The sequence below is a fragment of the Suricata suricatta genome, chromosome 1 (assembly GCF_006229205.1).
Source record: "Suricata suricatta isolate VVHF042 chromosome 1, meerkat_22Aug2017_6uvM2_HiC, whole genome shotgun sequence".
NCBI classification, from domain to species: Eukaryota; Metazoa; Chordata; class Mammalia; order Carnivora; family Herpestidae; genus Suricata; species Suricata suricatta.
This window is the reverse complement of record NC_043700.1, coordinates 79,450,748-79,466,707: the sequence shown is the minus strand read 5'-3', so window position 1 is coordinate 79,466,707 and position 15,960 is coordinate 79,450,748. Positions and strand designations below refer to the sequence as shown.

Genomic DNA, 15,960 nt, shown 5'->3' with positions numbered 1-15,960 from the left:
AACACTTGGAACATAGAGTTGACTTAGGTTTTTGGCTGCTATCTGCTTATTTTCTGTTATTAACTCATTCGATAATCATTTTATTCACTTTACTATTAAATTACTTGGTATAAATAATTACTTACATTAAAAATTTTTTCTCCATTATTTTGAGATTCTTTAGGAAAGGAAGAATGTTTAGCTTATTGTACTACAGGGCCAAGGGCATAAAAGACTTGATTTCTTGATTTAATTATTTTAAAACCCAGTCAGTTTCAAGAATAGGGAAAGTAATTTAATGATGGATTTTTCAATAGAGTGAAACTAATAAGCCCAATCATTTAAGGCGCTTCTTAGCATGGTTTGATTATTATTATTATTGATGAACCTCTCTCTTTGTGATGGCTTGATGGAAATGTAATAGTTTCATTATTTAAGATATAACCTTTGAGGGTTCCTGATCATTTTTGCAACATTAGCATATCACAGGAGTGGTTTTCCTTGGGTATCTCCATTAAAAATTACCCCTACTGTTTGGTGTTGAAAATTTAAATGAGGATACACAGAATATGGTCAACAAGAAAAATGCCTGTACATTTTTAAACTTGACATCTTCTGATGCAGTGTGAATTGAGTATTAAAATATAGAGAGTTTTGCTCAGAATTTATGAAAACCCATGTGTTTCTGGAACTGTATGTAGTGCTGGGATCATAATACATGCATTGGGAAAAGAAGCACAGGACAATTAGTGACTCTCTTTGTGAGAATATATTGAGTTTTCCAGTGTAACAATATTGACACATATTCTGGATGACTGACTCTGAGACTTGTTTCTTACTTGAGCTTCAAACCAGAGGACCAGGGCATACCATCAATCTGGCAAGCAGGGATGTTAGCACTGGCCTCAGATGAATGGCTACATTATTTTTCTTTTTAAAAATGCTCTACGTGCCCTTTACAATAGCCTGGCTAACAGAGGGCTGATGTTTATTTATATCAAGTCTTTCAAGAATATGAGAGGTATTAATGAGTTAGTCCATGTGTAAAGGTGCACTGAAGGTGAAACATTCTATAATATTTTATGATAACTTTTTGTCAGCTTGATTCAAATAATTGACATAAACTCATGCATTTTAAGTGCAGAATTCAAAGTTTAAGCAAATGTTTGGAGCTGCACAGTCCTGACTATACTCCAGTTTCAGAACATCTCCATCACCTTAAACAAATCCCTCGTGACCGTTTGCATTCAAACCCCAATCCCACTGCCAGTCCCAGGAAACCACTGATCTATTTCTGCCTCTGCAGATTTTACTTTTTTACATATTTCATATAAACAGAGTCATGTAATATATAGTCTTTTATGTCTAGCATTTTTCATTTAGCATGATAACTTTGAAGTCATTATGTTGTAGCGTACATATATCAGTAGTTTGTTCCTTTTTACTCCTTTTTATAGCATGCTATTGTACAGATATACCACATTTTGTCTATGTACTCACAAGTTAATGGATACTTGGATTACTTCACGATTTGGACTATTATGAAAAGTGTTGCTATCAATTCATGCATTAGCTGTTGTGTGGACACATGCTTTCATTTTCTCTTGGGTATATATCTAAGAGTCATATAGTAACTTTAGGTTTAACTTTTTGAGAAATTGCCAGACTGTTTCCAAAGTGGCAGCACCACTTTATATGCCCACCAGCAACATGTAAGCATTCCAGGTTTCCCACATCCTCGTGAACACTTGTCACTGTCTGACTTTTTGGTTATGATGATTTCTACTATGTATGAAATGGTTTTAATTTGCATTCTCGTAATGACTAATGATGTTGAATATGTTTCCATATGCATATAAGCTACTCACATATCTTATCTGGCAAAGAATCTATTCAAATTGTTTCTCATTTTTAAATCAGGATTTTTTTCTCATAATTATTCAGTTGTAAGATTTCTTTATATATTTTGAATAGAAGTCTTTTAACAGATATATGATTTGCATATACTGCCTCCCAATCTGTGGCTTATTTTTCATTTACTTAATGACATTTTTGATCCTTAAAAGTTTATAATTTTGATTAAATTCTATCAAATTATTTATTTTATGAATCTACAATTGTGGGTCCTATCTAAGAACTCTCTCCGGAACCCAACTTACAAATATTTTCTCAAAGAGTTTTACAAATAGTTTTAGCTCTTACATTTAGACCTATGATCCTTTATGAGTTAACTTTGGGGTGTGGTATAAATTAAGGTCCTAAATTATTTTTCATGCATATGGGTAACCAATTGCCACGGCAAACTTTTTAAAGACCCTCCATTCTTCATTGAATGGCTTGGCTCTTTTGTCAAAAGTCAATCGAAAAGTTTGTATCTGGGCTCTAAATTCTGTTCCATTGATCTAGATGTGGATACTTATTCCAATACCACAGTCTTGATTACTGTGATTTCATATTAAGTTTTGAAATCAGAAAATATAAGTATTTCTTTGTCTTTCTTTCATAAAATTGTTTTTGGAATCCTGGGTCCTTTGTATTTCCATACAAATTTTAGGTTTAGCTTGCCAATTTCTGCACAAATACTAGTGGGATTTAGACAGCAACTGAACTGTATCTATAGACCAATTCGTGAAGAATTGCCACATAAACAATGCCGAGTATCCTAATCTGGGAACATGGACTGTCTTTTCTGTTTATTGGATCTTATTAATTTCTCTAAGCACGATTTTGCATGTCCTGTGTACAATTCTTAGAGTCCTTTGTTAAATTTGGTCCGGTGTGATTATTTTTTTGATGCTATTGTGAATGACATTTTTATCTGCATCACCACTGTGCCCAACAACTTTTCAGGAGTATGCTTTTTTCTGCTCTCCAGCCCAAATCAAGTCAGCCCCCTCTGGTAGTGAAACTGCTGGTCTTCTTGGACTGTGTCAAGCAGTCGAACTGTGCTGACCCAGCTGCCCAGCTGGCTTGAATGGGAGCAACTCCAGGCAAGATGGCCGACAGACGCCAATGGTCTTAACGAATGTCCGCTAGTTTTTCACCAATAAGTACTTGTGAGTTTGTGTGCACATCTGATTTATTTCCTTAGTCTCAAGGACTAGAGGAATTGTCATTCTAGACAATTGCAGTGTTACTGTTTGGAGAGAGGATTTGCCAAGTTGCTCACTTTGCTGTTCCAAGAGTTCCACTAACATCTGTCTCATAACTTTTGAATTTAGGTGCAGCCTGCACATTCCCTCAGAAAAAGCGTCTATACTCTGCTTACACCAAATGTCCTGGTAAGCTTCTCATGTTAATTGTGATAAAAGTATCAGTTTCCCCACTTTTGATAATAATCTCCATAGTAATATAGAGTGGTACTATTTTCCTCTTTTTTTTTTTTTTTTTTTTTTAGAGACAGAGAGAAACAGCACGAGCATGGGAGAGTCAGAGAGAGAGGGAGATACAGAATCTGAAACAGGCTCCAGGCTCTGTCAGCACAGAGCCTGACGTGGGGCTTGAACCCACCAACGGTGAGATCATGAATGAGCTGAAGCCGAACGCTTAACTGACTGAGCCACCCAGGAGCCCCTGGTACTATTTTCCAGGTGTGTGCATGAATGATTTTATTCTTCTTTCTTCCAATGCATGGAAAATTAAGCATGACTTCACAGATGAAATATTTCGTTTTATGAGGATATTTTTTCTTTATGTATAAGAAATAGCCACCTTCCATTCAGCCATGTGTCTCTGAGCACCTTTCATACAAAGTTTAAAATAACTATTTTATGTTGGCTATAGACAAGAAAACAAGGTTAGTTAATTTTTTTATGTTTACTTATATTGAGAGAGAAAGAGAGAGAACATACAAGTGGAAAGGAGCAGAAAGAAGGAGGGGCAGAATCTCAAGCAGGTTCTACACCATCAGTACAGAGCCTGATGCAGGGTTTGAACTTACGAACCATAAGATCATGACCTGAGTTCAGGTCGAGAGTCAGGTGCTTAACTGACTGAGCCACGCAGGTGCCCAAGAAAGCAAGTTCAGTTTGAATTTTTCTCCTTACTTTCCACTCCACCTCTCTCCAGTATGAAAAGGGCCTTCTCTTTAGTACATTCATATTTTTCATTGTGATCTAAGAATGGTTCAAATTTTAAATATCCTCATGCAGCATTTAAAAGAGCTAATTCCCAAATGGTTACAATCTGGTGGGCTTCCGACTGAAATGATTTACCAAAGGATATAATTTTTCTGTTGGAGGTCTATTCTACACACCATCATTTTTCTTGACGATTTCTGATATTTTGCCCATCATACACTGACCTTCAAAGCTATTTATTTAAAACCGTTCTCGGAAATTTGAGTCTGTGAGTGAATTGTCAAAAATAATTAAGAAAAATAGTGGTACATGCCCCTGACACAGAAATAGATCCTTTCTAAAATGTTGCTGCTTTTAACAGAATTTAATATAAAGTCATTTCAGGAATTATGACACTATTAACCAAATGATTCCAGCAAAAGTAAAAACATCCAGAGCTTTGGAATAGATAGTAATAAAGAGAAAAATGCTCTTCTGATCCCTGCTATTCTTCTGAATCCCTCATACTTCATGGGGGAACATTACCAGGCTCACCTCGCCACCGGACAATTTTTAAACATTCATGAGACTTCTGGGAGTTTTTCAAGATCTTCCCCTGTTATATCACCTAACTTATTTCACACAAAAAAGGAAAAAAGAAACAAAAGAAAATTTTCCAAACCAAATCTTAATTCTCCTCGGCTCCTCTGTCAGGAGTTAAGACAAATATCTCACAAAGCTTGGTCTCAAGGAAATGGGCACCACTTACCGCCTTCCTGTTATAACTGGCAAGACGTCATTGGACTTGGCTTCAATTATTTTAAATGCAACTTTCTTCAAATCTGAAATGCCAACCGCCATGTCCTCTAGCATTCCGATTTCATCACCTACACAAGGGAGAAGGGGCACTGTTACAAACATACTACTTGAAGAAAATGTCATTCGGTACTACACCTTCCTGCTGGGATTTGTTCTAGCATTTCAGTGAATGAGTTTCTGAATGCAGCGACTATATTCTAAACACTTTTCCTCAGAGGCTGAATGCTTTCACCAGTGAAATAAACACCATTTCAGTGGACTCCAGCAGTCCAAGTACCTTTGATGGAAAGAAGAATGTGTACATTTGCTGGAAGGCTATAGGGAAGTTTTAACTCCTTAATGAAACAAAGAGTCATGGAGATCTCTTTCCATTGGCAGGAATGATATTTGGTTTTCTAGAAATAATAGAGATGGCTGAATTACAGACCACTGACCCAGGCTCAAACTAGCTTTATTTCTCAGCACACTATCAAATAAAGCCTAAGAAGGAGGAAATTAATTTAGATGCCGGATCAACACTATCCAATCCAAATATAATGCAGGCCACATATATAACCTTAAATTTCCTGATAGTCATGTTTTTAAAAGAGTAAAATTTACAAAGATGAAATTAATATTAATACTATATTTTACTCTAGCCCAATATACCCCAAATATCTTTTAGTTATAAATCAATATAAAATTATTAATTATTAATATAAAACTCATTTTTACTAGTTTGGAAATCTGATGTGCGTGTCTAGTACATATCGATTTGGACTAGACACATTTCAAGGGCTCCACAGCCCCACCAGGCTATGTATTGAATAGTGCAGTTCCAGACAGTAGAAATTTGGGACTTTAAAATCCAGCCATTGAAACTCTGTTGGCAAAGAGCCTTTTATATTAAAAAAGCCAGATGGCTGTTCAGGACTCCACTATGAAATAATCTATAATTCCATTTTCAAAACATAATGAGGATAAGAGTACAGTTACAAGGTGAATGAATGCACAGAACTGAAAGTTACATTATTTCTGTAATGCCTGATGTCATAAAGGCTTATTTCTCATTTTTAAGTTTAACCACAGAACCTCTGGATCAACTGTCCTTATGAACAAGAATACGATTTTAGCATGTACCAAAGAAATACTCACTATATGTACTGAGCAGGCCTTCATATTGCACTATCAACCCCACTGTGTGGAGCTGCTGTAGGAACCCGGGCTCATGCAAACTTGTATGCAGTTTGATGATAAAACCACAAACCAATCCAGCAAGCTAAAAAAATAAAAAGGTCATTGAAGAAATTGACTGGGGTCAGCAAACTTTAATTGAAAAATATTTAAGATTTTTGAGGCATCACAGATTTAATTAAAAATTTTCAAGTATGTGAAACATCCATGAAATAGTGGGAGACACAGACAGTTGGGTAGACAGTTAGGTTAAGATATTCCCTTTGCCTGGAAGGTTTAGAAAGAGAAGCCTCGTCTCCTTTCCCCTACAAAACTCAGTTGTAGGTGTGGAGGGGGAAGGAAGAAGAAAGGGCCCTAGGACAGCCACTGTAATGGAGACCAGCCTTGGGGTCATGAGATAGGGCTGGGGGTACGCAAAGGAAGTGGTCCTGTCAAACCCTTCTTTAAGCATTACTGCCCTGAAAACTTATAAGCAAACAAACAAAAAGAGATCATTATGAGGCCTTGTTTTGGGGTTTCTTAGGGAGCTGTATAAATGGGAGGTTGCAAACAGATCCCTTTTGCCAGTCCCACTCGTCACCTGCTGTGGAAGGCAACCACCCCTTCCTTCTACCCTGAACGGTGTGGAGACCCCCGGGCATAATACCATGACAGGATGGGCAACCTGTTCCTCACGGACTCTCTGCACCATGAAACAGGATGTAAATTCCAGAGACTTGGCCACCTCTTTGCAGAAATAAATGCTTAAGATCTCATAAGCTGTTTCCATTCCGTTCATATTTATCAAGAAAAGAAAACCTCACGCCAAAAATTCAAGTAAAGAATCCCTTTAAAAAAGAAACTACCAATAGAAAGACCTCTACTGATAATATTTAGCCACCGAGCACTGCACTGTGCTCACAACGAAAAGAGGCACCTACCGCCTGGCTGAAAACGATGTCCCTTCTCAGAGTCAGCATCAAGCACTGCGGCAAGCTGTACGCAAGTTCCTGAAGGAGCACGAATGTCAAGGACTGCTTGGCTCGGTTCACCACTTCCCCCATGCAGTCCTTCAGGCTGAGGATCAGGGGGTACAACTGCTCGTACCAGTCCTCTGTGGGGGGGGGGGAGCGGGTGCAAGAAGAGCAGGAAAGGTGAAGGTCTTGGAGGATGGAACCAACTTATTATTCTTCAGTCAAGTTACACAAATCATTAAGGATTCACAATGACTAGAAGAGCGCTGATACAAATCTCTCCTCTGAACTCCAGATGTCAATGACCAGCCACATGTTGGATCTTTCTGCTGGGTATACTGAATATATTTACAGTAGAACTCCTCACCATCCTGCTCAACTTGTCTGCACTGCCTGGATCCTAGTGGATAGGGCCACCAATCTCTTTCTACGCTGGAAACAAGTTTTCCTGGACTTCTTTTTCTATAGTTTTCACATTTGTTGGTACATTGAATTAGTTCTACCACTGTAATAACCCACTAGACATTCACTTGCTCCTTGCCCTCTGCCTTCATCATTTCTCAATCTTTTCTGGATCAGTCACCTCCCTCTCCCTCTGGTCACACCCTATTTGAACCCTTTCTCAACAGTGTCCCTGGAGGGGACTTTCTAATCAGTCTGAATTCCATCCCATCACTCCCTCCCTCATGGTTCTACTTTAAACATTTTAAGAACATTAAAGCCTTCAGAATAAAGTCCAAAAGCACAAAAGACCCTCCATTATCTGATCTCTGCCTACTTGTCCAGTCTCACCTCTTAGAATATCCTCACTCACAGTCTTGAGTCCCAGGTGAACTGAACAATGTGGATTTTCCCAAACCTGCTGTGCTCTTTCATTTCAGTGTGTTTGCAAATCCAATCTCCAGTCCTGGAGCACACTCCCCCTACCTGTCTTCCTGACAAATACTTTCCCTTCTCTGCAGATTTAATTTAGGATTTTTGTCTTCCAGGAAGTGTGGATTTTCCCTCACCCCACCTCCCATTTACAGAAGTTTGGGTGGAGATTACTTCCCTTTATGCCCACAGTTCTTTGTTTTTAATGTTCTAGAACTATCCACACACTGTTTGCTATAAAAGAAAGGGATCTCAGTGGCAGTAAAAAATTTATATTTTAATCACTGAGCCTAGCACAGAATCTAACATGGTGTTCAACCGGTTTTAACTGGATGAGTGCAATTACATTAAATATGACAAAAGTTTTAACAGATATAGACAATAATGAAAAAATCAAGTTTTTGACAATTCAAATAGGTTTTCTTCAAATCAGGATACAAAACTGAAACCATCTGTGCTTTTCGGTACCATGTTTGTCCAGGTACCAAATGTTTCAATTATATAATTACGACATTGGCACATGATATAGAAATAAGTTATATCATATTTTAGTTTATTTGGAAATCAAGGCCCTGATAAATATCAAAAACTATGCATTCCAGATTGTGTGACATTCCTTTAACATATAAATAAGTTAATAGTAGCATGACAATGATATCTAATAGAAATATATGTAAACAGAAAAATTCATTATAAATCTGGATCTGAAATGCTATGATCTTTTTAGCACGGAAGGGTAGACTTCACCATGAATGATGTAAGCAGTCAATAACCAGTTAAGGCCTTGGAAGAGTTCTAGAGAATGATAAACAGAGTCGTAATCACCATTGTGCCATATCTACTGTCACTAGTTATCTTATGTTGTGTTGTAATACACTAGCTGAAATAAACCAAAATGGTTGAAAGAATAATTAGTGACCCCCACTTAATAAAAAGATGTGCTCTTGTTAATACTTAATGTAAATGCTATAATGTATAATGTATTAGAAACATTATAAGTTATTATTAAAAATATTGTAGAATTAAGTGTTATGATCAGAACATAAAAACACTTGAGAAGGGGAATCCAATGAAGGCCTATTAAATCTGTAATCATTTAATGAAGGTCTCACCTGTGAGCAGCCTTGGTTGAAATATGAACAATGATTCTTTAAAAAAATTTTTTTAACGCTTTGTTTATTTTTGAGTGACAGAGTCAGAGCGTCAGTGGGGGAGGGGTAGAGAGAGAAGGAGACATGGAATCCAAAGCAGGCTCCAGCGTCTGAGCTGTCAGCACAGAGCCCGATGCGGGGCTCGAACTCACGAACTGTGAGATCATGACCTAAGCCGAAGTTGGATGCTTAACCGACTGAGCCACCCAGGCGCCCTGCAATGGTTCATTTTAGAGAAGCATTGGCTAATAGTGACTTTTAGGTCATTAGTACTTGTAAAAGGGCATGTGACTGTGCATCAGACTTATTTTCAGAATAAAAGACACATCAGCAGACATCAAAAAGGGATGCTCCTTATTCCTGGGTTGTTTTTCATATTTACATTCTTTATCTTCCATTCTCTCCCACCCTCTTATTATTCTCAAAATGAATATTTAGACTGATACATACATATATACACTAGGAAGACCAAATATTTCAATAAATTGATGTATATTTCCATCTTAAAAGATAAGAGAGGGCAAAATGATTTTGTTTTGTGCTCAAGTCCTAGAGATGAGCTTCTACTCAAGAATCTCAAACACAAAATAAAGCTTGTGGGCAGTAGGTGGCGCTGCCTTATTAGGCAGAAGTAGAACTATGTCACTACTCCATTCACACCTGACGCATACGCTTTATACATAGCCTGGTAGTGGTTTAGGCACCTTGCATCATGCTCTCTTGTGTGAAGTGGTCAATAACTTGGTCAAGGGTGTGATATGCTCTTCCTCATTAAAAAATGGAAAATTAACTTAAGGGTACACTTACTTCTCTTAAAAGACAGTAAGTGACAGCTAAAATTTAAATATAGCTCTTTGTTTTTCTTGAAGATCTTTCTTTGCAAATTTCTTCATCAGCACCGGGATAAATTCCTTACTCACTTCTAAGCCCTTCCTCACATTTACTTAGCCAGTTGATTCTTACTCATAAATTGCAATCATATGATAAAAAAAAGGAGTGTGATTTCTAGTCTTAATAGAATAAAACTAAAAACATTGAAAAAATATACACTGATAATATCAAACCTAGGAGCATGCAAACAATAGTCCAGTGTCTCCATTTACTATAATTATATATTTGTTTTATAGTTTATATTTAAATAAAATGACAGTATAATAAAACATTAATTATAAATAAGAAAAATTCAAGTTTGTGAGGAAGGCTTGTTAGAATGGCTTAAAGAGTACAGTAGCAAGCTTCTAAGAGAAAAGCATGAGTGAGAAAGCTAAAATTATATTTTGTTTTCTGGAAAAGAAATAATTTAAGTTCACCAGATAAAGGAAAAACTGCACTGGCAAATGCAAATTGCAATGACTAGAGGTTTTGTTCCCTGTTAATATTCACTCACTGTAAACCTCAGGTTCTCAAATAATCACAATGGTGTACGACAGGCCAAAGAAAGGCCAGAGTCAGTTCATAAACGGCGTTTTTGCTCCAATGAGCATTCCAAATCATTCTCACAAAGGAACAGCAAATGCTTTACTTTTCTCTTAGAAAATATTTTTGGGAAAAGGAAAAAGCTACAGCTCTGGACAGTCTTAAGATCACTGTCATTTCCCCTCACCTTCCTGCCTCTCTGTACTTCACAATTTACATGGTGCTTATTTTGTTCTCTTGAGAAAGCCATGTTCTGTCAGAGATTAATAGGTTGTTCATTCTGCACTATCTAGTCAAAATAAGAAGTCCTGAAATGCACACATCCACTCTTCTGCGTTTAATTTCTTCAAATTTCAACTAAGATTTTATACAACACACTCACTCACACACACACACACACACACACACACACACGATACACCCAATGAAGCTAGGTAGCTAGGGGCTCACCACTCTGTAGTCACTGCACCAACTCCTCTCTGGGAGCTAACTGGCTCAGCAGGCACTTAAGTGCCCATATCCTCAGTTCTATCCCCTGGGCTCCTTTCAGTGACAGGAAAATAGAAAGAGAATGTTTTAGTGTCTCTGTAAAAAACTTGCTGAAACTCCTTAACCCTGAGACCAACAAGCAGAGTCTTTCCTCAGGAAAACATAAAATGCATGTGGCTTAGCTGAGTTTTTCCTGAGCTTTGTGAAGTGTACTGGAAGCCATCCAAGCAGAGCCTGTTTCCCAGCTTTTTCCTTGCTTCTATAACATATTCAAGTGACACTCAGTGAAGGATTCAAAGAACGACTGCCAGGTGCCCCCCTCACCTCCTCCATACGCCATCTATTTCCTGTACAGGATGTTCACGTCCTCTGAGCTCAATGGCTCTTATGTTACTCAGGAGGAAAATAAAAGAGCCAAATACCAACCAACTGTAGCAGAGCATAATGCTTTCTTTCCAATTTCTGAGCCATTTTCTTCTCAGGTACTTGGTCTTCTTTGCTCATTTAAAACAATTAACTTCACACAAGCTTGTTGCCATTGTTATTTTTGTTATCACAACTTTTCAGACATAGAAGAAAAGAAAAGCTAAAAGATTGCACGCCCATTAAACTTTATGCAAAGAGATAAGAGAAGAAATGAGCCCAGCTTTTAGGATTCACCTCAGTTCAGAAGATGATGAACTGCGAAGCTAAGCAATTAGAATAGCCTCTAAGGAGGGTGATAAAATCCCAAGGTTGTGAGAACAGAGATCAAACTCCTAGCCAACAGGGTTTTTATATTGTGCTTGAACTCAGGTAGTACAGGATCAATGTTGGGTTTATAGTTAGGGGGTGGGGGGGATTTCATGATCCCTGCTCAGAGTCCTTGTTGCTTTTGATGGAACTCTGCCCTACGTCACCCCAGTTATAGCTACCTTTGTGCCCCTCTGAGTGAAGGACCTCTTTCAGGCACAATTCTACAATGTGACCATCATAACTTGGAGGAGTCAACCAAAGGCTTCCTCTCCAGACACTTTATAGCTAAACTTCTTTGTATGAGTATAATATATGTGGCCAACTTTGGTCATAGATCCTGGACACCTACCCACATGAAGCCTCCAAATATATGGACATATTCCAGGATATAGGCTAATCCAGTAATGGATGGATAATCAGGAAAGGAAAAGCACCTGCTGAGGCCTAGTTACCTAGAATATCTTCCCCAACCATTTGGAACATCCTCTGAGCCTTCCTAAGCCTTTGTCTATCTTTATCATCTATCTCTTGGCTCTGGTCCAGGAACCAAAAAAATCAATCCATATTGATATCACTTTAACAAATGCTAACCTGCCTTCCTTTTTTCACTTTCCCTCCTTTCTTCACTGCCATCATAAGAAACAGAGTCATTTGCTAGACAGATAGAACCTTTTGGAAGTAAGGTCCTATGAGTGACACTTATATTTATAACTCATGACCCCTACTCTCGAGGGAATAAAATATACAAGGAATAGTAAGTAAAAGGTGCAAAGTAATACCTGTCATAAAAGAGAGTCTGATAAGTGCTATAAAAATTGGGACCATGAAAAAACAAGTTTAGAAGAATTAAGAGTTTAGAGGCAACACAGTTTATCTTTGGTGAGAAGATCATATTTATTCATGGTTGTGTTGTTTGCTGAACACTTGAAGGAAGTCTTGTGTGCAGGGAGTTCAGGGAACCTGCATGACCTGCGGGTAGTGAACACTCATAAAGCAAAGCTTTGTAGGAACAGTCTGGGAGAAGTGAATGGTTTGGTGATGTCAACTCCCGTAGACAGATGCCATAAACTGATTGAAGGCACCATGTGGAGATTGGAAGGGAGGAGAGGAGGGGCTGACATTACCGAGAGGCTTGGGCAAGGCAGGAGTACAGTGGAAATAAGTGTTGAGCCTGAAGCTATGGGAGGAAGGGAAAAGCAATAAAAAAAAACTTAGTGGGCTGTCATCATAACAGGGATAGGGAAAGAGGTAAGTAGGGGTGGGGAGGGAAACAGGAAGGGACGGAGTATGTGTGAGCAGGGAGCCAAAAGCTAAGAAGTAAGGTCAAATCTAAAAATAATGGGTATCAGGCAGGGCAAATGGACGCAGGGTTTATGGTAACCCTGAGGGAAAAGCCGCACAGAGAGTCTCCCAAGTGGTCTAAAGGCCCCAGGGGTATTCACACAAAGGACAGACACGAAACTTAAAACGTAACCATCATAGTGTCCACTGAGCTGTGATCCAAGGTAAGCGACTGATCTCGGCACCTTCCAGATGTATTAGAAAAAAGCGTAGTGCTCAACTTGAAACAAGCTGCTAGAAGAACAAAGGCAACCTTTTCTTGTGTCAAGGGAACTTTGTTTGTTTAAATCCTGCCAGCCTGAGAACACAGTGTCATAAAACTTTCCAATCTCGCTCTTAGAAAAATAGCGAAGGAAATGCATCAACTGAGATCCTGGTTAAATTTCTCATTTTGTAGCACAGAGTTGAAAGCCTTAAGTAAATTCTGCTAAGACAGTTTCCAGGAACTAAATCCATTAATCAAACAAGCTCTGTATTTGTTGTAGCACAAAAGTTTTGAAATGGGGGTTGTGATGAACCTGGAGGAGTCACACACCCATATCCATTGGGCTTAGTTTATCTTTTGGCCTTAAGAAAACCTGTAACCTCAGGACTCTGGCCTACAAATACGCTGAACATTTAAGAATAAGCTGCATAGGTCATAGATTACTGAGCAACCTGAAATCACCATCTGGACCAGACAGCTCCTGTAATTTAAATTTTGTGCCGTATCTAAGGCTGAGAAGAGGGAAGGAATGGATACTTGGTTGACTGAAGAATGATCCAGAGAAGGGAAAAGGAGAGGCATTTCTATCCTCCAGGTGAGTGTAGGAGCTTTCTAGTAAACTTCAAGGCCATTGGAAAATAGTGCATCATTTATAGAAATTCTTTTACAAAATAACAAAGCCTCACGTAAATAGATTTAACTTGCAAGAGCTGAGAAAGTAGGCAAGTAACGAAACATAATGTAAACAGTACTGCTTCTCAGGCCATTCCATTCAATAATCATATGTCCCAATGTTCCCACATGGGAAATATGAATCTCTTCATCTCAGTTTTGCTGTTGGTGTGAGCATTACCAGAGTTATGATAAATTTAAATAATTTTAAGTAAGTGCAATTTTTGAATATGTGGCAATTCTTAATTTCTGCCTAAGATAACATTCCATAGTAAACCTTTAAGGGATGGCTACAGGATTAATTTTTTAAAAGTTATCTCTCAATATCACTAATGTTTTTTTTTTTCCTAGAAAGAACAGAAGCCGTGTAAGCACAGTGGTCAGGAGAGTAGGCTCTCGATGGAGATCACTGGGGTCGGAAGCCAGGCTCTGCCACTGGTCTGGGCTTGACAGTCCACAAGTAATTCACCTTTCTCCTTCTTCACTTATTAAATATATAAAATTATTCCTATGTGTATTACAAGAATTAAATAATACAGGCAATATTATTTAAAGTTTCTGGCACATACTATGAAACCCCAAAATGTTAGCTATAATCTTAAAAAATTAATGCAGTCATAAAGTAATTTTTATGTCATCCATTGTCTGCCCACCTACCAATATTTGTTGCTTATGCTCTTCCTTCTCTCCTGTTTCTGAAGATGAACTGTTTGTTTCCCAGCTAAGACCAATCAGCTCCTCTGTCTGTACACCAGATCTCATCTCCTTTCACCTACTTAAAAGTATCACTCAAGCAATTTTCTCCCCTTTCCACTAGATCATCAGTATTTCCTTTGTTACTAGAGATTCCCATCAGCACATAAACAGGACATTATCTTCCCATCTTTAAAAAACAACCCCGTCTTGACCCTACTTCCTTCTACAGCTTCCACCTTCTTTCTCTGCTTCCTTTCATGATGAAACTCCTCAAAAAGTTGTCTATACATGCTGTCTCCAGTTCCTTTGCTTTCTCTTCCTCTTAACCACTCCACTTGCATTTTACTCCTTATCCACTCTAGTGAATTGTCATCATTGTCACCAGTGACTTCTATACCTGATGAATTCAAAGACACTTACCCCTCATTCCACTTGGCTTTTGGGAGCATTAGGCATGTTGAACACTCCCTCCTGGAATTTCTCACCCGGGATTTCAGGTTATCATACTCTCCTGGTATCTCCTATCTTTATTCATTATCTCACTTTGGAATATCCCCAGGGTAATCTGTATGTTAATTTCCTTTTCTCTGAACCCTCAATTCTTTGTTGACACTTTTCAGTCTCATGGTTTTGGGTACCATTTATATGTTGACAATTTCCAAATTTATACCTTTTTTATTAAGGTTTTAAATTTTAATTCTAGTATAGTTAACATACAGTGTTGTATTAGTTTTGGGTGTACCATACAGTGATTTACTCAGTGCTCATCATGAGAAATGTATTCTTTATCCAAATTTATATATTTAACATGAACTTCTCTCTTGAACTTAAGTTCTTATAACTAATTGCATACTTGATATTTCCATGTAAACTTGGAATTTCCAAAACCAACTCCTATTCACCACAAACCCTGTTCTGCCCAGTCTTCACCATCCTTTCAGATGCTTATGCTAAAAATATTGAATCATTCTCAGCTCCTCCTTTTCTTTCATTCTCTCACCCAAACCATCAGAAAAGCCTATCAGCGCCACCTTCAAAATAAGTAGAGAGCCCAAAGACTTTTCATCACCTCTAACTGCCACCTTCTTCTTGGCCCAACCCACTATCATGTCTCACCTACTAAATTAGATTAGCTTTCCAACTTATCTACACCTGATTCTATTATTTCCATCTATAGTCTAATCTCAACCTAATAGCCTAGGTGTTAAAATCTATGTCATATTAGGCTAATCTTCAGCTCAAAACTCTCTGATTGCTCTTATTTTTCTCAGAGTAAAAGTCAAAGTCAATACAAAGGCCCTACATGATCCTTTCTTCAAGTTACCTCGATAAATTCATCTTCTACTCTTTTCCATCTCCCTTCTCTATTCAAACCAAACTGGCATTTTTGCTGTTTTCTG

At 38.0% G+C, this 15,960-nt stretch overlaps 1 protein-coding gene across 2 annotated transcripts in view; it reads right to left on the bottom strand.

Annotated features, from left to right (window-relative positions):
- INPP4B (inositol polyphosphate-4-phosphatase type II B) overlaps positions 1-15,960 on the bottom strand; it is a 411,625-nt gene that overhangs the window by 78,899 nt on the left and 316,766 nt on the right. For both annotated transcript variants that reach the window (XM_029940652.1, XM_029940655.1), the window contains 3 exons: positions 6,950-7,122; positions 5,991-6,114; positions 4,807-4,924 (listed from right to left, as the gene is read on the bottom strand). In XM_029940652.1, the coding sequence (XP_029796512.1) occupies positions 4,807-4,924; positions 5,991-6,114; positions 6,950-7,122 (415 nt within the window). The remainder of the gene's footprint in view (positions 1-4,806; positions 4,925-5,990; positions 6,115-6,949; positions 7,123-15,960) is intronic.